Source organism: Pan paniscus, chromosome 13, assembly GCF_029289425.2.
Source record: "Pan paniscus chromosome 13, NHGRI_mPanPan1-v2.0_pri, whole genome shotgun sequence".
Classification (NCBI taxonomy): Eukaryota; Metazoa; Chordata; class Mammalia; order Primates; family Hominidae; genus Pan; species Pan paniscus.
Window position 1 is genome coordinate 71,836,461 of NC_073262.2, and position 26,940 is coordinate 71,863,400.

The 26,940-nt window shown below is 39.5% G+C and overlaps 1 protein-coding gene across 1 annotated transcript in view; it reads right to left on the reverse strand.

Annotated features, from left to right (window-relative positions):
- Nucleotides 1-26,940, reverse strand: part of LRP2 (LDL receptor related protein 2) — a 237,804-nt gene that overhangs the window by 45,268 nt on the left and 165,596 nt on the right. The window contains exons 45-57 of the mRNA XM_003824300.6: nucleotides 26,327-26,452; nucleotides 24,454-24,573; nucleotides 21,310-21,441; nucleotides 19,380-19,581; nucleotides 15,513-15,808; nucleotides 13,043-13,559; nucleotides 9,707-9,859; nucleotides 9,014-9,184; nucleotides 5,383-5,606; nucleotides 3,991-4,168; nucleotides 2,772-2,968; nucleotides 1,496-1,741; nucleotides 673-801 (exon numbers count right to left, since the gene is read on the reverse strand). Of these exons, the coding sequence (XP_003824348.3) occupies nucleotides 673-801; nucleotides 1,496-1,741; nucleotides 2,772-2,968; nucleotides 3,991-4,168; nucleotides 5,383-5,606; nucleotides 9,014-9,184; nucleotides 9,707-9,859; nucleotides 13,043-13,559; nucleotides 15,513-15,808; nucleotides 19,380-19,581; nucleotides 21,310-21,441; nucleotides 24,454-24,573; nucleotides 26,327-26,452 (2,691 nt within the window). The remainder of the gene's footprint in view (nucleotides 1-672; nucleotides 802-1,495; nucleotides 1,742-2,771; nucleotides 2,969-3,990; nucleotides 4,169-5,382; nucleotides 5,607-9,013; nucleotides 9,185-9,706; nucleotides 9,860-13,042; nucleotides 13,560-15,512; nucleotides 15,809-19,379; nucleotides 19,582-21,309; nucleotides 21,442-24,453; nucleotides 24,574-26,326; nucleotides 26,453-26,940) is intronic.

Sequence of the window (26,940 nt, forward strand, 5' to 3'; positions counted from 1 at the left end):
GCCATAATAAATAAATATTTTGATCATATTATCTTCAGTCAATTGGACTCAGTGTTCTTAAAAGAATTTAGTACCTTCCTTACTTCTCTTCCAACTAAACCCAACACACATACTCCAGATGCTTTGGTTTCAAGTTAGACTATGACTAATCTTGACAAATTCCATTAATTTATCTGGCTTTCCCATGTTACCAGAGAGACTACAGATGTCCAATAGATAACAGGGAAAATCAGAGAGACATTCAGAATATGAAAATCCCCAAATAAGAAATATCCTAATTTGGAAATATCCTTTTTAGAGATAGATACGAAGTCTTTTCTCTAACCCCTTTCCACCAATTTCAACCAATTTATAAAATTAGAGAAACAATTTAAACTGGTCAAGTATGAATAAGGATTCTACATTTGGAAGAAATTACACAAGTTTCTAACATCTTAATAACGTCTTCCTCAATGACAGCATGACTTAAAATGCTACAGATTAAATACCCCTGGTAACCCTGCAAAATGCTACAAAAATGTAACATGTTATTAGAAGAATCAACCATTTTTTTACAGAGGTAAACAAAGAAAAGATGACATGGGAAATACACTCTCATCTCTCATCTAATAAATGGCGCTTGACATGTGCACTTTCTTGTCCCTCCCTCCACTCCCCTGTGGCCCCTCCTACCACAGCCTTGCTCATCACTGTTGTCCCTGCAGTCGTCTACACCATTGCACACGGCCCACTTTGGGATGCAGCGGTAATTTGTTTTGCAGCTGAATTCTGTGAAGTTGTCACAGAGATGGGCAGAGCTCACTGAAAAGGGAGGAGGCATCAAAGTCAGAACTGAAGGTACAAGAAAGCACCTTTCCATTGTCACATTGAGGTTGTGGTACTGAGGAGTAACAATGACCATGTTACCAAGCAAACCGCCTCTGGCAATATGTGTCTGTTTTAGATGTGATCGGTTTACCATGAGCAGAAAAATAGTCCTAAGTTTTCTCAATATCTCAGCACCACTCATTTTTTTTACAGTAAAACTTTGTGGGTGGGGTTGGGGAAGGACAGGGTTTGAAGTAAAAAACCTGGGTTGAAGTGTTAGGTCTGACACTAAACAGTAATGTAACCATCCACTTAATGTGAACCTCAGTTTCCTCATCTGTAAAATGGAATTGGTTCACACCCACCTTCCCTACCTCATAACATTTCTCTGTGGCTCAAGTGAGAAAGCAGTAGATATATGAAATATAAGTTCTTGGTATCATATTCTGGTTGGTTAGACATTCTATGTATCAAAAGGAGGTATTAGCCACTTCAGAAACAGAGTCTGGTTCCACCTGCAAGCCACACAGCTATACTCTGCCTTGCAGTGCTAGAGTTTGCAGGGAGTGCCAAGGGGGAGCATCCCATCAGCTGAAAAAGAAAGCTCCATGTCCTCTCTCAGTCCTCATGGAAGTTTCCTCGTGTCTCCCTGCTCTGGTCATGCCTTGGTCCTCCCACAGGAACTTACTGCATTCTTCAATGGGCTCATCCGAGTGGTCTCCACAATCATTATCCACGTCACACTTCCAGGCCTGCGGGATGCAGCGGCCATTAGCACACCGAAACTGGCCCGGCCGGCAGGTCCTGCTGGCACAGTGGGAACTGTCTTCATCTGAGTTATCCTCACAGTCGTTAAATGTGTCACACTGCCAGGATTCTGGGATGCAACGTTTGTTGGCACACTGCCATTCATTGGAGTCACAGTGGTGATTCTCTGAGAGCAGGGACATTTGGTTATCAGCTTGGAAGGCATCAAGAATGAAAGCTCCTAATTGACATCAGTGAATCCTGGATAGCAGGATCATGATTTCTTTTTAGAGGTCTTATTTCCTAATGTACTTATCAATCAGTACTACTACATGGAGCACTTCTTCTTTTGACTATTACTGTCTCCCAAATTCTTAAATATCTCTTTATTGCATACAGACTTAAGAGATAAGAACTGAACACCCTGACCTGTTAAGCATACCTTCCTCTGTCCCTATTCTCCTACTGGAAAATAGTCTTCAAACTTTGTGTTTGTTACTGTTATTGATGTGTTGTTTTTAGTTTGGGGGAATTTTATTTTGTGCCTATTTGATTATTTATTTATTTTCTTGAGACCAAGTGAGTGCAGTGGCACAATCTTGGCTCACTGCAGCCTCAACCTCCCAGGATCAAGCTATTCTTCTACTGCAGCCTCCCACGTAGCTGGGATTACAGGCACATGCCACCATGCCAGGCTAATTTTTTGTATTTTTTGTAGAGACAGTCTTTTGCCATGTTGCCTAGGCTGGTGTTGGAATCCTGGGCTCAAGCGATCGACCTGCCTCAGCCTCCCAAACTGTTGGGATTACAGGCATGAGCCACTGTGCTCAGTCTTTTTTTTTTTTTTTTTTTTTTGCCTTTTAAATGGAAACATAAAGAAATATGACAACTGAGAGTCCCTGTTAAAAATGGGGGTGGAAACCTCTCGTTTCCTCCTCAATGTTAGCTCTCAAAGGGGATTCAATGCCCAGCACATGGTGAAGAGCCACCAGTAGAGACAACTTATTGTCTACTTCAACCATTTGCCTTGTAAAAACCTTAAGATTTCTAAAAAAAAAAAAAACTTCATAAAAATAGAAAAAGGATGGAGCCTGAGTTTCCTTCTAGGACTTTGAACTGGTTTTTAGTTCATGATATTCAGGAAATACCCACAGAATCATGATCGTATGCAATCAACATAGAAGTCGGAAAAAGAGGCATAAAGCAATTCAACACACCACAAAGAAGACGGTCTTCATCAGACCCATCAGGGCAATTTTGGTGAGCATTGCATAAAGTCTGCGGGCTGGTGCAGTTGCCATCATTGCACTGGAACTGTCCCAGTCGGCAGAAGCGCTGCGGGCAAAGGGCCAGTTCATCAGAGCCATCTGAGCAGTCTTTCTGTCCATCACATTTCCACCAGATAGGAATGCACCTGCACAGAGAACATACAGCACTTCTTTAGCAAAGCACCAGGGGCAACAGTTATCTGGAGAGAAGGAGTCAACACTGAATTCCAAGAAATGACATGCATGAGCTCTCTCGTGGCCCTAGAAGAGGATCAATTAAATCTCAGTTACAATGGTGTATTTTCAGAGAAAACATAACTTGGCAAGATAGAACAGGTTTCTTAAGATCCAAATACAAACTGAAAATGTGCTCTTAATATGATGAATAAATTTCTTCCACAAAAAAAAAAACAATAAATAAATAAAGAGTGGGTGTTTTGAGCTGTGTTCTAGGAGCAGTGATTGGTTGAGATTGTCTGCCAGGGTGATATAAAAGTATTGTTTGGGAAGTTGGAGGGCAATAAAAACTGTTGAGGGTCTTTCTCACGATAAATGTATGCTAGATTCTTAATCTCAGATATCTTATTTAATCACTACAATCGTCTACCTCTGTATCTTAGATGCTATGATCTGCATTAATGCCTCTCTCCATGCCACTCTCTAACTCAGGTCCCCTAGTTATCAATGGGCCTGTGGACATGGTTAAGAAAATAATCTGTGGCCATGTTTCATAGCAAACACGAATGATCACAAATGGATTTGAATGTGTAACCCTGGATCCCCTAGCATAGGCAGCTAAGGAGCTAGGCCGGCATAGACATGGAAAAGACAGTGAAATTCTATTACTTCTGGGGACAATTTTTCAGTATGTACTTATATACACTCTGGCTCCAATACTTTGGACAATTAGAAATGAGAAATATATGGTTTGCTTCCTTTCTATGAAAGTTTGCATATATATGCATAACAGTTTGGTTAGCAAGCTCCTTCTATTCATGGAAAATATTATCTGAAGTTGGAGGCTGAGAGTCTTGCTGTGTTCCACACGAACCAAGTTAATTAACCAAAATCTTGTCTCATTAGAAAACTCCCATCCCTTGGAGCCTTGAAGGTCAATGTCTGTCCACGGGCTGGAGAGGCACTGAGGAGAGGGGAAAGAGAGCCTTACTTTTCATTGTTAGCGCACAGGAACTGGGTGCTGGAGCACATGGGCAGGCAGTAGGTGCTGCCACTCAGCTGAAGGGTGCGGAAGTCATCTGGACACTCGCAAGTGAACCCTTTTCCTCCTGGCTTGATGAGGCAGAGATGAGAACAGCCACCATTGTTGGTACCACAGGGATTGCTCACTAGTGGAAAAGGAAGAAAATATATGTTCATTTGCTTAAAGAGAGTATCAAGCACAGATTAGCTGATTACACATCTTGACATTAAACTCATCACCTCTTAGAGAGTAAAAAAAACTATCCTAGATTTATGATTTTCCCAAAAGTTCCTAAATAAAATAGATGATAGAGTTATACAAGCAACAACCCTGTGCTTTAAGAAAGCTCATTTATATGCTACCAGAAGTGAGCTATACCCACTGGTGTTTCTGACTAGAAAAGATGTGTTTCTCCAAGTCCTGGGAAAGCAGGCAGTAAACTTAGCTTATGTTCATTTGCCTAGACCTAGGTTAAAGTTTTAATTTCCAACAGATGCTATATTCATTCCCTCATTCTAAGTATACAGGTAACAAGTTTGGCCAAAAATAATGTGGATAAATAAACTGAGCAGCATCTTTACTAATTTTCCTGGTCACCACTTTGAGGTGAATATTTACTTGAACTTCTAATAAAAATGATATGAAGAATATTAACTTCCAGAAAGAAATACTAAATTTCTTTATTTTGCTAATTCTCATTTTTCCTTAATTCCAAGTTTATCATATGTTTTAGCAAGACATCACAACAAAGCAGACCCACAAAAACCAGTCTATCCCCAAAATATATTTCAGACCTTTATCTTTATTTCAGACTCTAAATCATAAAGTTGCTTTAATTGCATAAAAGGAATATGAGTTCACAATCAAATAAAAACAAGTTCTCTTACTTAAAAAACACTAAAATGCACTGCTCTTGACATTATCTTCTAGAAGATAAGAATAATATCTAATTTATATACAATACAATATCATATGCATTTATTTAGTATTTAGTATTTAGGGCTGAAATGCCATATTTTTAATTCCTTTAAAATACTTCAGTCCTCCCATAGAAATTGATGAAGTAAATATGGCAACATGATAACTGTTAAATCTTATCAAAAACAAAGGAAAAAAAAGATGATCTTGAAGAACTGAGCGAGTTTTAAGAAAAAGAAGAGTTCTAGGTAGTCTTTCCCAGGGGAAGGGGGATAAACTCTAAAGATAATTTGCCTACTGTCAACTTTCAGCATATGCTTTGAAGAAAACACTAGCAAGTACAACAAACTTTTTGTAAATCATGAAGTTCATGCTTAAAGACAATCATGACATGCACATAACCCAAGGCAACCTTGCCAAACCCCTCAATCACCTACTCACCAATGGGCTGCCTATATGGATGGTACACATGGATGTCAAATGGTCTGTGTGTTGTGTTCACCAGTGTCTGTCTATTTGATCCATCATATTTGTTTCCCTTTTCCACTGTCCTTGTATTCCAATCTGTCCAATAAATAGTGTCTTCAAAAATGGTAATAGCGAAAGGGTGAGGCAGTGCCCCATCATACACCGTGTGTCGATGGTGGCCCTCCAAATCAGAGTACCTGCAGCAGTAAGCAGAAACAGTTACGTGATGAAGGTAATTCCTCTCCTCTAATGTCTTGCAGGATAAAAGAATTCACCAATCAATAAAATTCTACCTCCTAGCGATAATATAAGTTCAGATCCTCAAAACTCCTAGTCTTTAATTAAAATAAAAACTAAACTTAAAGGATGAATTCGAATTGAACAAAAGATGTAGAAGTGAAAAAGCAATACTTAACAAAATAGGAATAGTGTCAGGAGTTTAAATAATCACTAATTCCTAACCACAGCTGCTTTCCTGCGGATGAAGCTGTTATAGCTGTTGTAGGTTTATGGCCTCTTATAGTGATGTTCCTCATTAAGCACCCTTTTGATATCCTGGGGTGAACACCATTCTTGTTTCTTCCAACACCATTGGAAGAAATCAGAAGATAGCAATATTATACTGGAATTCTACCTTCTCATTAACATTCCGGAGGGGACGCTATTCTAGGAGATAGTTGCGTTCTCAGTATAACCTGAGGGGAACACAACTTACAGGCCTGCAGGGTTAACTTCACAAACACCAGCAGGACATTTATTATTAATCTTGCCATGGCACCATTAGCGAATACTTTTACAGATGAATAAACCTCCAGAGAAGGTTCTCCGATTTCAAGATGTTACAAAGGATCCACAGCCAAATTCCCAAGTCCTCTCAGTTCCAAGGGCTTTCATTACTGTGGGTCTATATCAGAAATCATTTCTAAAATAGTGAAAATTTAATATTTTAAAAATTTGGAACAGATCCTAAAACTCAAACAGGAGATAGAACAAGCTAGCAACTAAGAAACCTGATAATGTTAGCCATGCAATGTTAAAAATATTTCCCAAAATATAATTTATGGTAACTTATAAAAGTCATAGGAAAACTTGAAGATGTGTTTGGCCTTTGTTGATAAGGATGCAGGTAAATGACCAGAAATTAGTCACCGTCTGATTTATTTATTTATTTATTTATTTATCTAGAGATAGTCTGACTCTGTTGCCCAAGCTGGAGTACAGTTGTACAATGTTGGCTCACTGCAACCTCTTCCTCCTGGGTTCAAGTGATCCTCCCACCTCAGTCTCCTGAGTAGCTGGGACAGGCAGGTGCCACCACATCCAGCTAATTTTTGTAATTTTTGTAGAGACAGGGTTTCGTCATGTTGCCCATGCTGGTCTTGAACTCCTGAGTTCATGCAATCTGCCCTGCTCAGCCTCCCAAAGAGCTGGGATTATAAGTGTGAGCCACTGCACCTAGCCACCATCTGTTTTTCTAAAAAAATCATAGACCAGAAAGTAGTCCTGAGACCTTCCCTTCCAGTTCATCTGTAATCTTTGCAGAGAGATCTCAGATATCTCTATGAGTACTTTTTGTCAAGAGTAGAACTACACAGCTGGGCGCAGTGGCTCACGCCTGTAATCCCAGCACTTAGGGAGGCAGAGGCAGGGAGATCACCTGAGGTCGGGAGTTCGAGACCAGCCTGACCAACATGGAGAAACCCCGTCTCTACTAAAAATACAAAATTAGCCAGGCGTGGTGGTGCACGCCTGTAATACCAGCTCCTCAGGAGGCTGAGGCAGGAGAATTGCTTGAACCCAGGAGGCAGAGGTTGTGGTGAGCCGAGATCACACCATTGCACTTCAGCCTGGGCAACAAGAGCGAATCTCCATCTCAAAAAAAAAAAAGTAAGAGTAGAACTACAGGCACAGCTCCAGTGATGTGTTGGTGCATCCCAAGATGTACAAGGAATCAATTGGATGCTCTATAAAAATCTATTGCTTTATGCGTCTATGAAATATATTTCTGAACACAGGCATTGCTACCTCTCCAAGAGGTAACCAATTTAACATGGCTCATGAATATTAAAGTTTCCTTTATTCCCAGATCACAGTGCCTCATATTATGATTTGACTTTTAGACTAAAATCTACTGCCTAAATTTTATAATCCATCTAAGTAAATAATCTATATTAGATTTATCAAAAAGTGAACAGAATATTATGTAACTAGAAAATTCCTTTTTTCATCTCTAATGCTCCTGGAAACACTGTCTAAATGTATGCTGAGTGACACCTACTAAGCTTTCAAGACCAAGAATAATCTATAGGACCCAAAGAACAACAAATGTCAGTTAGAAAGTTGTTGAAGCTTCTTTGAACATCTTGATGCTTCTACTAATTCAATATAGGATTGTATGGAAAGCTAACTCAGCTCTTTGATGTGCCTTTTAAGAGAGGATACACACACTGTGGGAAGGGCTAAGGGTATTACCATCAGCATATCACATCAAAATGGTATAAGTAAACTAGAAATAATATTGTACTGCTTCTAATTAAAGTTAGTCTCTACCCTAAGAGTGAGTTAGTATCTGCTACGGTAAATTCTGCAATGAGAATGCTAAAGGCTACCTTAGTGTAGCAAATGAACCAGTTCAACAAGAGAAAGTACTTGGATTGATTAATTATGCCTGCCATGAGCACAGGAAGAAAGAGCACTAGCGTGTGTGCCAGTATTCCTTCTTTTTCAGTGGCATGTCCCCAGGGAGTATGGTGTTAGAGAACTTCAAACTTTACTACACTGACTTTGGCAGCAAAATAAATATAACAGAAGAAAGGAATTTCTAAAAATAAAATAAAAAAATTTGAAATAGTTCTACTGAATGAATGGCATTTCCATGCTTTTGAGTGCAACAGGCTGTTCCTGGATCGTTATCCATAAATGCTTATGCAGAAGACATTACTATGGTCCAACTAGGCCATAACTAGCAAAATTCAATATGGGTATTGTTGATTAATTTTTGATTAATAATGTGTATCATCTTTTTACAATGAGTATTGTTTATTGAACAGTATATTTAACACACTTAAAAAATTATCCGATTACCAGAAAGATGTAAATGCCTTATCATATTGGATTAATGTTAACAGACTCTACTGCCACCTAAAACACTGCACTGCACTTAACCATAAATGTGCCAAAGTATTTTAGGGAAAGTTTTCCAGATCCTTTTATTCTTTTCCTTTTCTCAAATACCAAAATTTATTAATCATATATTTCATAGGGGAGAGCCAATTAAAGAGATAAAAAAAAATTAAGATGAGTTGCACACTGAGCTGACTACCATGGGGAGAGATTATTAGCCCCATTTTCTAGATGAAAAAAACAATAAGAAGTGAAAACACCAGGTCATAAACCCTGATCCATATGATTTAAAAGTCCACCCTCTTTCTACTGCACCATACCATAGAGCTCAGCAGTTTTAGTTAGAAGTGTGACTTCCTCCGAAAGACTTCCAACAGACAGGCCAGTTAGACAATAGAGGGGACTAATAGACTGGAATCACAAGCTCTGATGTTTGAAATAAACAGTTACACAATTGTTTTATGCTTTTCTATGTACGTACTCTATGTAACCCAGGTGGGCATCTGCCCAGTAGAGTAGATCATTGGTGTAATCAATGGTGATGCCATTAGGCCACTCTAACTTGGTGGAGATAATCACAGACTTGTTGGTTCCATCCATGCCTACTCTCCCAATGTATGCGCGGTGACCCCAGTCTGCCCAGTAGATGTACCTGTCAGGGCAAACACAAAGGGTCAGTCCCTGATGCCAAAAGAAGTCAGTAGCCAAAATACACACCTTTTCTCCATGTAGAGAAATGGAGTCTGCATTCTGTAGAGCCCCTCAGAAAAGAAAGAGAGCTAACAGCAAATAATCTAAAAAAGAAAAAGGAAGGGGACAATGTACAGAAAATGCTCACAAATAAACAAGTTAACTGGATTTCAGTGGCTTTGACTTTGAGAGTCCAGTAAAGAAATTGGTTTTCTGAAACCACAGTTTTCTTTGCATGCAGCCAAAATACAGGACTTGAAAAGTGCAAAAGTGTGTCAGGGCAAAGAAAACAGAACAGCTGCTGATGATGATATGAAGAAGCCATGCTTCTACTCATTACACTAAACAATTTACCAAGTAGGAAAAGCAGAAGACAAACCCCAGCAAGACATTGGCCTTGAGATAGTTACATGAACAGCCTTTTTGGTAACAGAGGCGGAAGAAGGAGGTGAAAGAAAAGCCCAGGATTGCAGGGAGACCATACCCATATTGAGGGTGAAGGGCAAGTCCTCTGGGATTATCAAAGCAGAAGGTGTTGTTGGCATCCACACAGTGCTGGGCCAGCATGCGGCGGTGTCCACCATTGAGGTCAGAGACAAAGAGGCCATCCAGGCGGGCATCCAACCAGTAGAGCTTTCTAAAATGGAGAGCCAGGAGTTAATCAATACAGTCACTTTGTGAAATGGTACATATTTAGCCACCCAGTTTCCTATCCAAGCTACCTGAGAATCACAGACAGTTGTTAGAAGTCACCTTTCTTCAGGCAAATGAGGGCAGGGGAAAACAGGAAGTTTGTCTTCCTGCAGTGAGGCAACAGAGGGTGCAAGACTGTGTGCAATAATTCCCACTTTAAGGTGGTGTCATGTAGAAAACACGGGGGACACACTTCATTCGACGGGTCTGGTTTTACTTTCCTCATGCAGCATAAAGCACCCTCTCCAGGCAGTGCAAAGGCTTAGCAGAACAGGGAAGCAGAGGTGAGTATCATGAATTACAGTTTAAATGGTGGAGTCAAGGAAACACACTTGTCTAAGTGTGTCACTGAAACTGCACAGAGAAACTCTGAATTATGACATTCTTAAGATAAAGATTATGACATCCTTAGGATAAAGAGACATCCCTGCCTCTGTCAGACAGGCTGTCAAAATGAGTTTCTTAACCTGAGACACATTTCACTTAATCAAACCTAAGAAGCTTTAGAAACATATTAGGATCTGTTAGAAACTGCTACCTCAAGGACATTTCTGTTATAAATGTATTTTTATTCAATAAAATTTATTTTTCTTATAAGGTAAGTGTTCTTAACCCAAGGTCTTTACCCAGAATCAGGGAAGCCAGCTTTAGTGATCTGTGTACTTTCTAAAGGGGCCCAGGGCTTTCACCAGAGTCTTATAGTATCCATAACCTTCCAAAGGGTTAAATGCACCTATAGTGAGAAGGTCATTTAGGATTTGATAATCAATTCCAACCGGAAGGAGAATGAAGGAGAATGATTTCCCTTCCAAAAGACCTGAATGCCTCTTTGCAATAAGTACGCCCTTAACCATTCATGCTGGATATCTGAATAGTTAGGATAGTAGCATCGCTTCAGGCTTCAGCAAGAAGGAATGAGTATCCATATATGTACAAGTCTTGCCAGTTAATTCACTTGGGTAAATGAGTAAATCCTGATGAATGAGATGGCTACAATCTTGGATTCCATCATTGTAGACACTAAGAACAGTGAGAATAATAGTAGCTAATTATTGAACACTTGTTAAATGCCAGGCCTCAGACCAGGGACTTTTTAAAACATTATATTATTTCAGATCACAACAGGCTTAGAAGGAGTTGCTATTATTATTCTTGTCGTATTAGTATTCCTGTTGCTATTACCATTCAAGTCCTGGCAGACTGGCTACCCCATAGGGCACTCTACTCTGTTGAGCTTACTGCTTTCCCATTAATTTCTCTTTATTCCACAGTCAAAAGACATCCTGTGAACAGATTCTTCTCAAGAAAACATGGAGAAGATATTCCATCTCCACTACTGGAAAAATTAAGATCACTGAGAGCCAACAGTATCTTCCAATGTGCATAATGGTGGTTTAAAAAGTTAAATCAAATGCAAGGGCTTTGGAAACCAAACACCCTAGTGCTGACAGCAGAAATATTTATTAATATTGGAGAAAAAAGTTGTTTCTAATTTCAGTGTAGCTAGTATCTTAGAACTGCCCCCTACCAATGTAAATGTAACTGGGCTCCATTCTGCCTTTGTGTTTTCAGGAACACTGAGCCTGGTTGTGCACCCTCCTGGACTTTCAAGAAAAGTTTACCCTACCCTCACCCAGACTTTCTTGCCCATCTTCCTCACATGTATTTAATTCTCTTCTGATAAAGAACACACCTAGATAGAGAGGAAATAGCTGAAATCCAAGAGAAATGTCATTCTAGCAGTTTCTGAGAGAGAGGGCTGAATGACAATGTCTTACAGTTCAAATATTATTTTTTCTGCAGTGGAACAAAGGATGGTGACAAGAACAGTACCATGCTCAGTTCTGTTCCTGGAAATCATTAATCACTATACTTTTTGACATGTAGGATACGTAAAACAGGAATTGATACATACAATAGGAATGCTTAGTCAATGTTTCATTCATTATTCAGCAAGCACTCAGCACCTATGTCAGGCCAGCTACTGGTCAGGGAGAACTGGGAAGCCAACTGTCCCCACCCATTTTAGGATCTTTACCCTTAAGGGAGTCAAATATGAGGATGTGGGGAAGAGCCCTCTGGAGGTCTGGACTGACTGCAACAAGAATCTTTACAGCATACATCTTTACAGTGCCTGCAGATTGATGTCTGTTGACCACAAAGCCAATAAGTTTATGCTGCCAAGAATCCGATAGATTTGATATTCAATAGAGATGTTAAGAAGTGTGGTTGATCTGGTAGTTTAGTTAAAATATCACTGGCCTGCCTTAAAGACTGTCAGTTTCCATAAGGGCAATCTCAAAACAAGAGTCTCATGTTAGCCATTCTCCAGTTTTCACGCCCAGCCCATGCTGGGAATGACTAGTATTGGTTGTTTTTTTTGTTTTGTTTGTTTTGTTTTTTTTGAGAAAGGGTCTCACTCTGTTACTCAGGCTGGAGTGCCATGCATGTTCTCGGTCCCTGCAACCTGCATCTCCTGGGCTTAAGGGATCCTCCTACCTCAGCCTCATGAGTAGCTGGGACTACAGATGAACACCACCTTTCCTGGCTAATTTTTTTCATTTTCCATAGAGACAGATTTCGCCATGTTGCCCAGGCTGGTCTTGAACTTCTGGGCTCAAGCGATCCTCTCACCTCAGCCTCCCAAAGTTCTGAGATTACAGGCGTGAGCCACTGCCCCCGGCCAATGACAAGTATTGTAAGCAAGCCTATGTACTTCAGGAGAGCAAGGGCCATGTCTGCCTTGTTCCCCTCAAAACCCCTGCTGCTTGTCATCACACTGGGCATGTAGGAGGGACTCAGGAAGTAATGACTGAATGCACCAATGAATGCATGAATCGTCCCTTCATATCATCTCCAGTTAAGTGAATGGCCAGCAACAGTGAACTCTCTTCCCTTGCAATTCCTCTTTCCATAAAAATGATACTATAAATTTTTAAAATAATTAGATATTCTGTTCTGAATCTATCATTTGAATATCAGATACAAAGCAGAAAATAAACCTGCAGAAACATTAAATGTATCTGCATATTAACCCAAGTTGAAAAATTAATTTCCTATCAAGATGAAAACATGGTTAGAATTTTTTAATTTTTAAATTTTAAAAAGCTCATCAGTGTTTTCTTACCTGGAAACCCAGTCTACAGCCAGACTTTCTGCAGCTGGTAGTCTGTGGTTTATGATTGTCTCCTTGTTTGTCTTATTCAGAAACATTCTCTCAATGACTTGCCTCTGTGTATCAATCCAATACAATCTCTTCTCTACTCGGTCAAAATCTAATGCCACAACATTGCCCAGTCCTTCCAAGATGAGGGAGTAAAAATAGCCATCTATAGTTAAATTTCTCAAATAGTAACGGTTGCTAAAAATGAGATAGGGTTCGATGTTACTGTTTTGCCGGCAGGTCTTTCCATCTGGTTCTCGGAGGTAGCCTGGGGCACACTTACAGATGTAGGAGCCTATTACATTCTCACACTTCTGGCTACAGACAAAAGGCATCTCTGTGCATTCATCAATATCAACACAAGTCCGCTTGTCAGACATGAGCTTGTAACCAGGACGACAGGAACAATAGAAACTGGTTAAGGTGTCTGTGCAGTTGTGATCGCAGCCACTGATTGAAGGGTCATGGCATTCATTAATGCCTGTAGGTAAAAAGCAGTTCTTAGAGATCCTAAAATATCAACGACCAACTCACTATAATGGTTCAAAGTCAACATTTCTACTAAACAGTGCCAATTCTTAATGAATCATGCTAAGACAGACAACAAAGACTTCCAAAGACTGTGGATTATTGAAAAGTCACTATTTTTCAACTTCCTCACCAACTTACTCCTTCGTCAGTGGTTTCAACAACTAATACAGGAGAAATGAGAAAGAAGAGGAGAAGAAAAGAGCCTGGCCAGTGTGCTGGTCAAACAGGGCTCAGGAAAAATTTTCTAAATGCTCTGATTTGTAGCATGTTCCAGTGTGACTGTTCACACCATGGTCAAGCTCAGGCTTCCAGTGTGACATCACTGAACATGGAACCACAAAGAGATACACACATTTGCCTCTCACGAGATGGCATGAGCTCAACACTAGGTGCAACACAACACTACACGTCCCTCTGGCTGGTCCTGTAACACATGGGCAACCTCACCCAAAAATGATCTACAGAGGGAGGACAGCAAGTTCTTATTAGTTCTCTACTCATCAAGGAGCAATAGATTAAAACTTCATGCATTGCGAAATCCATTATCCAAATATCAGGCCAAGCTCTTCCACTAGTTCACTGTGCACCCCCAAACAATTCGTTTCCCATCTATGGGCTACAGTCTTATTGTCTGCAAAGAGAACAGGGTACAGAAGATCACTAGTACTCCTTCCAGTTGTAAGAGTGAATGTTTCATAGGTTTGGATGAGACCTACTGAGATCACTTCGTCTTCAAGCTAAAAATTTTAATTTGAATTATGTACTATTGAGGATTTAATTCTTATAGTTGAGGTAAGGCAAAATTAATTAAAATGCAATGGGAATCTATATGAATTAGGAGTAACCATAAGAAAGTTCCATATGATTTTTGTATAAATGTATAATATAGCACATGTTTTTCTTAATTTATTAAATGGTTTTTGAAACTTTGGTAGAAATTTATGGAAGTTTTTCTTACAATAGAGCAAAAGCCAGTTTTTAGATGATTTTTAAATTTTTTTCTTTTTTTTTCTTCAACTTTTAAGTTCAGGGGTACATGTGCGGGATGTGCAAGTTTTTTATAATAGGTAAACACGTGCCATGGTGGTTTGCTGCAGAGATTTTTTAATATTATGCATAGATAATCTCTTCTCCACATTTCCACAGCAGTTTCTGTCTAGCATTTAATTTTAATGTTATTTCATATAAATCTTATCTTTCATATAAGGATAAAAACTACATTACATACTTCTGGGTCAATTAGGCAAATGCTTTCAATGAGTACTGACAATGAACAAGTGGAATAAAGAAAACAAAATAAATGAAATGATGATATGGTCTCTAAATTGTTATTACAGAGACAATATCAACATACATGAAACAATGGTTACAAGGATTAAACACCACAAACAGGATGAACTGCCAATGTTATGGAGTTCAAGATGGTGCTAAGCAAACAATGCCCATGTTGTGGATTCTCAACTGCTTTACTTGTGGTGGTTGGGGTGAGAGAGATATTAAACTCTCCCATTCAATTACCTGAGGACAAAAATGAAGAACAGGCCAATGAGTTCTAGCAGAGGGATGCTTCAGGCAAAAAGTCATTACAAGAATTCAAAGAGAATCAACCTGGTTCCCTTCATTCTTGAGTACCTTATTTGGCAATAATGTTAAATGATGGCCTGAATATTTGCCCATCTTCTGTTCTCTCTAATGACTATCTAAGCAAAGAATTGGTCCAAAAAAATGTGTGTCCCCATCTTATATACCAAGAAACTTTGGTAACCTTTTGCTATATCAGGAATCGTGATTTTATGGTAACTTTGTAGTTAGAGGACAGGTTGGAAAGTCTAAGTCGTGAAGGGTTGAGAATCCATATTCAGTCTTCCCTGTTTCCTTTTCCCAAATCCTCTGTTGTACTCACCACAGCCTTTCTCATCGCTGTTGTCCAAACAGTCATCTAGGTGGTTGCAGAGTTTCATCATCTCGATGCAGCGCCCATTGTCACACTTGAACTCGTGAGGTGGACACGTGGGTGCTGGGGTGTGGCACAGGTGCATCAGCTCATCAGATCCATCTCCACAGTCATTATCCTCATCACAGACGAAGGTTTTACTAATGCAGCGCCCGTTCTGACAGGTAAACTGATTCTGTTGGCAAGTCTGGTATAAGCAGCCCCTCTCATCGCTATAGTCACCACAGTCATTGTGCCGGTCACACCTGTATCATGAGATCCAGTACCACTTTCAGAGAGGTTGGCAATAAACCTCAACTATTACCCACTTGGGGTTTTGCTTCCTTCTTTATCTACCTAAATGCCAGGTCAACCATTTCGACAAGATCACCAGTGTCCTTGATCCCCTTTCCCCCAACATCTTCGTCTACCCCACTAACCACCAATTCTAGAAGAATCCAATATTTGGCATTCCACACAACTTCCTCAGGGGCTGGCTGCTACCATTAGAAATGCTACCATTAAATGCTACCATTTAATAGCTATAGACAATTAGTAGGTCTATAGCTATTAAAAATAATTGCATTCATTTTTTCCTTAGTTGATAAACTAATTAAATACAACTTTTGTAATTTTGGTATACATCAGATCTATGAGACAGCTTATGAACAGTGGCACTATCTATGTTCAACAGATAATGAGATAGCCAGTAGGCACTGGCAATGTACTGGGTAATCACATGATAAAAGTGCCCATACCCAAATGGAAACTCATAGGGTGAGTGCTATATATTATAAATAAGATTATTGGGTGTGTCCTCTAAGAACACATATCTTCCCACTGGAATAACGTTTACATTGTCAGTCCTGTTCCTTCCATCTTTCATTACACTCCTGCCATCTATCATGAGATGTGAGTCTTCATGGTGATGTGAATAAAGGCAAGCTAGTAGGTTAGCATGGCATACTGGCAAAGGAAGAAGGCATGCTGTAGTACTAGAAGCTATCTCGGGACCTAACATACACAGGCATCATTATAACAATATAATTTCCTGAAGTTCTGTGAGCCAAACTGGCCTTTCTTCTCCATATTACTCCAAGATCCCATAGAAGTTATGATGTCTAAAGGGGGTCTCACATATGCATCAAGGAATCTTTGATAAGAGTGAACAAAGCTAATGGTTTTGAACAATTTATCATAGAAAGCATAGGAGCGGCACATAGAGCATTACAAAATGTGAAGGCAACAACAGTGAATGTGGTCAGTTTTACAACTGACCTATAACCAGGCCTGCTAACCAGCACTGCCATCCATAAACCCAGGGCCTTGTCAACATGATTTACAGCAAAATGTGTGCATGTAATTGTGAAGAAAGCTGTGGTCAAGGCAGACTGGCTCAGCTCCATTTGGTCTCCCGGGAGCTATTTAACTCATTTCCAAATGGTTTGAAAACACCAATGTTTTCCTTTGTCTAATTTAGATCCAACGCAGGAGGAAAAACAAGTCATCAAGCAAATCACCAAGCTTTCAGACACTATTGCAAGTCAGTATTCCAGCTCATCACCAAATTGTCACCCCTCAGTCTTATCATCCATGTTTTTCAGCAGCATCAGTAGTGAGCCGAGAAAAAAAAAGGTCAATAGGAAAAATGATCTCCTGTCCCACTGTACCAAATGGGGAGCACACTTTCTGCCAAGCAAGCAAGGAGATGCACACTAACAGCACACCTAGTAGAGGCTACTCCAGACACAGATTTTGGACTTACTTAGAAGCTGATAGCTTAGGTTTTCAAACAAACAGAACTTTTTTTTCTCTTCTACTATAGCCCTTTTCAAGGAAATTCAGAAAGCTCAAGGAAAAAAAGAAAGAGAGAGAGAGAGAGAAAGGGAGGGAAAGTGAAGGGAGGAACAATGGACGAAGAAAGAAAGGGAGAGAGGAAAGGTTACTGTGCTGTGAGATCATAGTAATGATAAAGGAAGAACCCAGAAAGCTCAGAATGTGAGGAATAAAGGAGATAACTTGGAGTCTGATCAAAATCAACACCTGCTACCGTTCTTGTGCCTAGAGTCTAAGCCTAGGTATTCAGAATATATTTACATCTAAGACTAATGCTATTAGCTATTTACCAAATTCAGAAAAACTATAGAAGTGCAACACAATAGAACTCTTGAGCAGTAGGGAGAAAATATAGACAAAGATTTATCCACTTTAGGTGCAAAAAATAAAAATCTACACTTTACATTCATATTACTTAAATACAAACAAAGCATATTCTACTGCAGCTTCACTACAAAAGAAGACAGTTCCACCTCTTGAATGTCTTTGCATTGTCAGTTCACAAACTACCACCTCTCGGCAATGTCCACTCATCAGAGGATGAATCACCCACAGAGTGTATTTTCCTGATAGCATTTATCTACTTTTTAAATTACTGCTGAGTCCCTGCTCCTTCACCTCCTCCTTCTTCCTCAGGACCACCACAATAAACACACAATCATACACCACACTGGACTCCAATGGTACATTAGCACCTGTTGATGAGCTGCCTGCCCCTCCAGTCAATGGCCCCTGTGACTCTGCTTCTCTGATCTTGTGCCTACTTAGTATATCTTTCCCACTGTCTTCCTTCGCATGCTGTAAGCTGGCCATTCCTGTTGCTCTCAATGTGCCTGTGTGTGTCCCTTAACAGTCCTTGGCACAAGGAATATCTCTTCATGGCTCCAGTTGTGCCCAAATACCTAAGACATACTTTCACCTCAGGAAGTCCTACTATGTCAAACTCACCTTCCACCTTGAGCAAGCACCTTTCTGGACTCCCCTACTTTTGCTAATGCTCGTACTATTTTCCTAGTCAATCAGGATTGAAACTTACAAATTGTTCTTCTCCATTTCCTTCCATAATCCAAGTATTTTTTAAGTGGGATGATGAGAAGTTGGGATGTTAAGAATGTATATAAACTGTTTGAAGAGGCCCATTTGGAGAAAGAGGTAAGAAGTCAAACAATGGAACATTGCAGGAGAGGTTCCCCAAACCAGCAGGCTGTGAGCCGAATCTGTTTGATCCACACAGTGTTTTAAGAATTTTAAAATTTGTTTCCAGCATTTAAAATCAGAGTATTTCAAATGAAAATCCAGATTTCCAACTTCGGTCAAAAAGAGAGCATCAGAAAGTCTGGCCTTCCAGCCCTCCTGCATGATATTGATCAATGTCTGCATCCATAGTTGGAGACATTGTCTCAGTTCACTCCACCTGCCTCTACTTGACTCTGAGCCTAAGAGCCAAGCTCTATTTATCATCATGCTTGTGCTGTTATTTTTCTTATAGTAGAGAGAGGAGAGTGAAACAGTTCTTGCAATACCAATGCCTCTACTCCAAGTGGAAAACTAAGCGGGTCACCAGCTTCAAGAAAGAATTCTTATCTCAAGCCCTCTCCATTCATCTCCCTGGCCCTCTGTGCAAGGCCAGATTCTGTCTTTCACAGGCCCTAGGCATTTTTGCCTTCTTGGGCTCCTTCTTCCATAAAAATATTAAAAATTATATTTAATTTTAAATTGTTAACATGGTATTATATATTAATAATTTAAGTAACTTCTTTTCATTTTAATGCAATCATATTGGTATAAAGCCAGATATATTAATATTATATATTAAAATACTTTCTTTGATGTAAAAGTTTTTTTTCCCTTTGATTTTGAAAGGAATCCAAACATTTTCATAGGCCACTAAAAGCATCATGGGCCCTGGGCACTGCGGCCACTGGGTGCCTAATAGGTAAGTGAGCCCAGCCCCCATGGACATTTGAGGCATGCTGGGTAACTTTTGAATCCTCAATTCACCTGAATATCTTTGGGATACACAGTCCATAACCACAGGTGAATTCATTTTCAGAGCAAGTTCTCCTGGTGCAATTCTGATTCTCATCGTAGCCATCAGTACAATCCACATCGCCATCACAGACCCAAGACTGGGGAATGCACCTCCTGTCCGGAGGTCTGTCATTTACACAGAGAAACTCGGAATCCGAGCAGTTTTGATTCTCTGAAACCAAAGCACACAAGAATCAGAAAGCATGAGAGCTCAGTGCAGCAGTTAATTCTCTTTGCTTTAATGTTACTTACCATTCTAAGTATGAAAGGAAATGGGAGGAAAACACGTAGACAAATTACACTGCTATTATAATAATAGATCATAATAAAAATACCTCCAAAGATTCCATTTTAATTGCTTTGGACCCTGGCTTTTTCAAAGAAATCAATACAATAAAATGTCTCATTTATTTTTCCATAAAATACATCAGAATGGTCATACTTTTTCCCTTAGGGCTTCAGAAAACCACTACCATTTTGTTAATTGGATACCGAATGCCTTATATTTTGGTAACTTTTTTTAGTTTACAAAGTATAATCACACAAGCACAATGTGAGATAGGTGTTTTTACACCATTTGTATAGATGAGAAAACTGAAGCTCAAGATGGTTAACTGGATGTCTCAAAGTCATAGAACTAGGTGAACAGCTGGGGCTTCAAACCTAGGTCTTTCTCCTCCAAATTTAGTGCTTTTCCAACTACATTATAGCTACCACCCCAAGCAATATTGGGGTGGAGAGGAAAGGCATGTGCTAACAGAGTTGTCAGAAACCATGATGCTATGAGGAAAGAGGTGAGATGCTGACATCAAATCATTAGTGTCCACAAAATAAAAGAACAGGTGTTTTATCCAGTCTCATTGCAGGTGAATAGAAAACAAAAGAAAGAAGAAGATGTTGGTAAAGACAGGTGAGAGAAATGCATACACCACAGTCCATGTATGTGTAGCTGAAAACCACCCATGTCAGTGGATAGGGTGGATAGGGTAAATGTGGAGTTGTGACCCACCACCAAAGTCACAACACAGGAGGGTGCCATCAGATGCAAGCAGCAGGGAGCCATTGAGTCTATTGCCCTACCATAGAAAGACATTATTCTAACACCGATTAGATTAATTCTTGAACTAGCTAAGATTTCCATACCCTGTTGGTAATGAAAATGATGTTCCATTATCTACTCAAGAGGCATAACACCCCTCCCTCCATGCCGCATTAAGGTGACAAAGGAAACTAGAGACAGTTCATTGTTATACTGTGAAGGTTGCTATTAAGAGCGGCCAACCACTGGGTGCAGTGGCTCATGCTTGTAATCCCAGCACTTTGGGAGGCCAAGGCAAGAGGACTGCTTGAGCCCAGTAGTTTGAGATTAGCCTAGCCAATATAGTGAGACTTTGTCTCTACAAAAAAAAAGTATAAAAAATCAGCCAGGCATGGTGGTGGGCATATGGTCCCAACTACTTGGGAGGCTGAAGTGGGAGGATCACTTGAGCCTGGAAGGTGGAGGCTGCACTGAGCCATGATACCGCCACTGCACTCCAGCCTGGGCAACAGAGTAAGACCTTGTCAAAAAAAAAAAAAAAGAAAGAAAGAAAGAAAAGAAAAAAGAAAAGGAGACAACCAAGTATTTGTGGGTATTTTTTTCCCCTAGAAATGTAGGACATTATGTCCATTAGCCAAATGTAAGAGAAAGAAAGTAAACATAAAGTCATTTTTCATCACTCTGAAGCATTTAAGTGGATGATATCAAACACTCCCAGCATGGAGAAACAAAGGTAACATTCTATCAGTGTCCATTCAATTACAGAGAAATCTGCAATCATACCCTCCAAACACAGAAAAACAACTCTACTGTGTTTCCCTGGAATGTGACTCTGCAGAGGAATTAATCGGCTTCACTTACGACACTGGTGCCTTTCATCCTCGTCACTCATATCCCCACAGTCATTATCACCATCACAGATCCATTCGCTTGGGATGCACCTCCCACCATCACACTTGAACTCATCAGCTAGGCATGTTCGCTCAGAGTGACCTGAAAAGATCAATAGCATTCTCAGTGAAAAAAAGTGGTTTACAGTCCAGGAATCTGGAGACAAGCTGGCTGTAGCATGGGTTGTCTAGAAAACCTGAAACAGAACATTATTTCATTATATACATCTAGGGTAGTCCTCCAATAAGACTAGTACCAGCGACCAACAGTTTGAGCTAAAAGTAGTCAACTGACAGTGCAAAGCCCTAATTATCTTTGGTGACTAAAATGAGATACAATATTCCCTTATGTGTATGGTAGAGAAAGAACACTTCTTTTCCCAGGAAAGATATGAATTACCTACTATTTCACATGTTTCTATTTTAAAATCTACTTTTCATCCAAAACCATTTTGTTTTGTGCAAAGTCTCCCCCTGCCTGCACTCCCCATGCCCGCTTCCTTGCTCCCTTTCCTTCTTTCCATAACACTTAGCACCACCTTTCAACATACTAGACAATTTACTGATTGGTTGCCTGTCTCCCCTCTTTAGAATATTAGCTCCATGTGGGTAGGGATTATTGTCTTATTCACTGACACAGCCCAAAAGTTCCTAGAACACAGCTGTTCAATAAATACCGAATTAAAATAAGTCACTGTTCTACTTCAAATTAGCCATCACTGATTCAGATGCTTTAACCCTAACCCCACATATTCCTATTTAACTAATGAACGTGTCATAGGCTCCCAAACCCAGGGCACCCTGGAATTAGCCTAAGGCAAGAGAAAGTATAATTGCAACTGATAAAGACACAGCCTATATCATAACACTAACAAGAAACAGGCTCTTTCAGAAGCTGCTATGAAAAGTGTGTACATTGATCCAGACTTTTTTTTTTTTTTTTTGAGACGGAGTCTCACTCTGTGGCCAGGCTGGAGTGCAGTGGTGCTATCTCGGCTCACTGCAACCTCCGCCTCCTGGGTTCAAGTGATTCTCCTGCCTGAGTAGCTGGGATTACAGGCGTGTGCCACCACGCCCGGCTAATTCTTGTGTTTTTAGTAGAGACAGGCTTCACCATGTTGGCCAGGATGGTCTCAATCTCTTGACCTTGTGATCCGCCTGCCTTGGCCTCCCAAAGCACTAGGATTACAGGCGCGAGCCACCGCGCCTGGCCTGATCCAGATTTTTTGAAGAGACATATCTCCTTTGATACAGCAGCACCATTTCTGGACATCTAGACCATAAGGATCTTTCCACATGTGCACAAAGGATGTTCATCCTGACACTGTTTTTCATAGTGAAAAAATGGAAACAACCTAAATGTCCAATCACTAGGAAAAGGATAAAAATACATGGACCATTCGCATTTTAAAGTATTCTTTGGCAGTGTACAGGAATGAGGCTGGTCTGTATTTGCTGACATGATGCTAAGCTTAAAAAATAAAAGCTAATTGCAGAAAATATGTATAGTAAGACTCCATCTGTTTTTTTAAAATCTATATATCAAGATACATAAAAGTAAAGTAAGATATATAAAAGATAAAAGTAAGTCAAATTCACACTCAACCTTTTAATAGTGATTACCTTTGAGGAGTGAGGGGATTGGAGAAGGATGAAAAAATGTAAATTTTACTTTTTTGTACATCGTATTATTTCTTTAAAATATATTTCTGAACATTATTACTTTACTACAATGAGGATATATTCATATATAGATTATGTGCTTATTTTTATTTAAATATGTCAGGTCATTGGTACTCACTGCTATTACTATGGCTTTTGTTACCATAGAGAAGTTTAAAAACTCATATTAATTATTCATATATTTGAACCAATAACTCATACATTTGAACCAATCTCTAAGACTATTCTACTCATCCAGTAGTTATTAGTTATTTCCTTTACAGGTCCTCAAAACTCTATGTGCCCTTTGCTTTCTATAAAACTTTCAGTGTTGGGGAAAAAGAACTTAGTGAAGCACTCCAAATACCACTCTCCAACACAGAATTTAAACCTGAGAGAAAATTGGAATTGAAAATAGTTTGACTTCAGCTATAAAACTATACTAATGATCCTAAGAAAATGTCCTGAAAATAAAATGTTTTAAATAAGATGTTAATATTTACTGCAATGATATATACTGTAGAGGAATAAAATAAAAGCAACCTAATGCTTAATAATAGAGGCAGTTAATTTGATGATACTATAACCACTCAATGGAATATTATAGTCATTAAAAGGCAGTATGAAGACAAGGATGAGCAAACTTTTTAACTAGATAGTAAATATTTTAGGCTTACAGGCCCTATGGTCTCTGTTGCACCTACAGGACATGGCCATAGTAGAGGGACAGCAGCCATATGTGGCTGCATTTGAGTAAAATGCTATCTATAAAGACAGGCAACTGGCCACAGCCATAGTTTTCTGACTCCTATATAGCAATATGATTTATTGACAGGTTTTTTAAAGCAATGTAGAAGATTGTATTTTTATATTTTTACAATTATGTAAAAAATGTGCATGGATATAGATTAGAATTTGTGAAGGCAAATAGCAGCCTCCAAATGTAAACAGGGCATAACTGTCCCCAGGAATACAACCAAAGGCTCCTGCAACTTCTTGGGCCTCTTGTGCTCATAAACTGGCACAGAGAGAGAACAGGAAGAGGATGCATGCTCCTAATATACTCCTTCCCCATGTATATGACTCCAATCACTTTTAGGTCCTCTGATAGCTTTCTGGGCCAGCACTCAACCAAATTCAGAAACTTCAATTGAGAGCCAACTAAAATTAAGTTCTACCAGCTAAGCACTGTATTAGGTGCATCACCAATATAATTTCATTTTATCAGCATCAATCAGCAGCTTCCGTATCCTGATCAGCTCCCCACACAGTGCTCTCCACTAACAGGTCTTAATGAATATCCGCTGAGCGGTGTCAGCATTCCAGATGAAAGCTGGGACAGGAAGTCCAAGCATTCAGCAGCCATGCCCCTGGTCTGTATTTGAAGCGGTTGGAAGAGACTGAAGTTGTCTAGCTGCATCGTGATGTTTTTCATGCTTGCTTACTCTCTTACCACAAGAGGCAGGTTCATCAGAGGCATCAAAACAATCTGTTTCTTGATCACAATACCAATGTTGAGGAATACAGCGCCCAGATGTGCATTGGAACTCACTGCTGCTGCACGTGTGAGTGGCTGCAGGAGGGAAAGAAGATAAAACCCATGAGCAAAACACAAGCATGTTGCCATCAGTCTTAACAATCTGCCTCTATCTCTGAGCTAGATAATAGTTACCAAAAAAGGAAGACTGAGCCTGGAAAATGGATGCTTGTGTAAGCTTTCTTGGGGAGGAAGAAGCATGGGAGACAGAAGGAAGTCAATCCTGCCCCAATTCCCCAATTTGTTTTTCTAGATTCCAGAAATCAAAAAAAAAAATTGTATTTGTTAGAAATACCAAAGAACTATCTTTGTGATAAATGAAATCACAAATTATAAGTCTTGGTTTTATTTTTTCTACGATAATATAAAATTAAATAAATTCCATTGCAATGATAATTAAAAGCAAAACAATAATGTGATCATATCTAAGCTCGCTCCACACACAACCTTTTAGCTACGTTAGATAATAACTCTGGAAAGTTGGCAAAATTATCTTTGTATTCATCCTTGGAATACCAGACTTTTAAGTGAGTAAGTGGGAAACTCTGCCTATGTTTGAACATTGACTCTTTTCTCGAGTAATTTTAGGTAGCTCTGGTTATATGCATTTTCCAAATTGTTATGTGGGTGCACATCTAATTTAAGTCTTGTAATTCTTCTGGTCTATAAGGCCGTTTTGCTTTGGCCCCTGATATCTGATGATTTGCCAGGGGAGAACTGACAATGGAAGCAGAGGTCCCTGAAAAGTCAGCAATAATTCCTATCTGTCTAGCCCTATCTGGTGGCTGCAACCTGAATTCTGCTTCCTTGTGCTGCTGTTATTACAACAGATTCCTCTTCCTGTGCTGTACCCTAATTTGGTGACAAATAATTATGATGCCCTTTGATTTCCTTGGGAGGGGCCAGTGACAAGAGTTTAACTACATATACACAGAACAGGGAAGTCCAGTCACTAAATCCTTAAATTATGTATCTATTTACACTAATAGTCTCAAAGTTATCAAACTTAAGAAAGGCCTTTTAATTTGAGCTATAAACACAGGAAATTGTTTGAATGAACCAAATTGCTAAATACGAAATACAGATTTCTGAAATTCAAACGTATCTAGGGGATATAAAGATACTTTCAGTTACTGGTCAGGCACGGTGGCTCATACTTGTAATCCCAGCACTTTGGGAGGCTGAGATGGGTGGATCGCTTGAGCCCAAGAGTTCCAGACCAGCCTGGGTAACACAGAGAAACCCCATATCTACAAAAAATACAAAAATTAGCTGGGCGTGGTGTCACATGCATGTAATCCCGGCTACTCAGGAGGCTGAGATGGGAGGATGGCTTGAGCACAGGAGGCAGAGGCTGCGGTGAGCTGTGATCACGCCACTACACTACAGCCCAGGTGACAGAGTGAGACTGTCTGAAAAAAAAATAATTTTCAGTTACTAATGGCCACTATAATAATATTAAGAGTAAATTATAAGGGCTTAACGGGCAAATTCTGCCTAAGTACATGAAGGCAAAAGGCTTTCAACACTGGGAGAAATGGCTCTCCAATAGTAGCAGATCTCTGGAAGAAATATTCAGGGTCTGGGAATTCTAGCCAGGGAACAGAGAGAAAGAGTTTCTCATACCCCTGCAATCACATATGAAAGCAACTGCCTACCACCTCTACTTAGAAGGTCAATGTGAAATGACAATTGAAATCAGCCCGAATACCCACGCTTCATATCTTTGTATTAGCTCACAACATGCATCTCTGGAATGATAGAAAGAAAGCAGTTTTATCTTACTCACTGCAATAAGTAGGGTTTTCATCACTGTTATCTCCACAGTCATTGTCTCCGTCACACAAATAAACACGAGGAATACAAATATTTGAATTATGACATTTTGTGTATCCAGACTGGCAAGTGCGATCAGCTTGAAAAAGACAACCAGATAAATATTAGGAATATATCCACCAAATATGTATTATGAACAGTATCCATGCTAACACATCTATTGTGGAACTCAAACCACTTAAAGGGCGGCATTTTCAAAGCCATCAGAAAGGCAGGATCCATGATACTTATGTTACCTATAGATTCTGTAGTAAAAAGACATATTTCCAGCTGATACTGGGGAGAAGGGAGAGGAGACTCTGGTTTGTAACTTAAATCATCTGTTTTCATTAATTAATAGTATCAACAAGAGTTCCAACTCTTGGTAAAATAACCTATGGCACAATGGAGTAATATGTAGCTATTAAAGGAATAAAGAAGATTTCTATATACTGACAAGTAATGACAGTATAATCTTCAGGATATATTGTTAATAGTAAGAAAGCAAGATTCAAAACAGTAGGCTAACTTTTGTGTAAGAAAAAGGATGATATAAGTGTATGTGTGTGTGTGTAGCAAGAGAGAGAT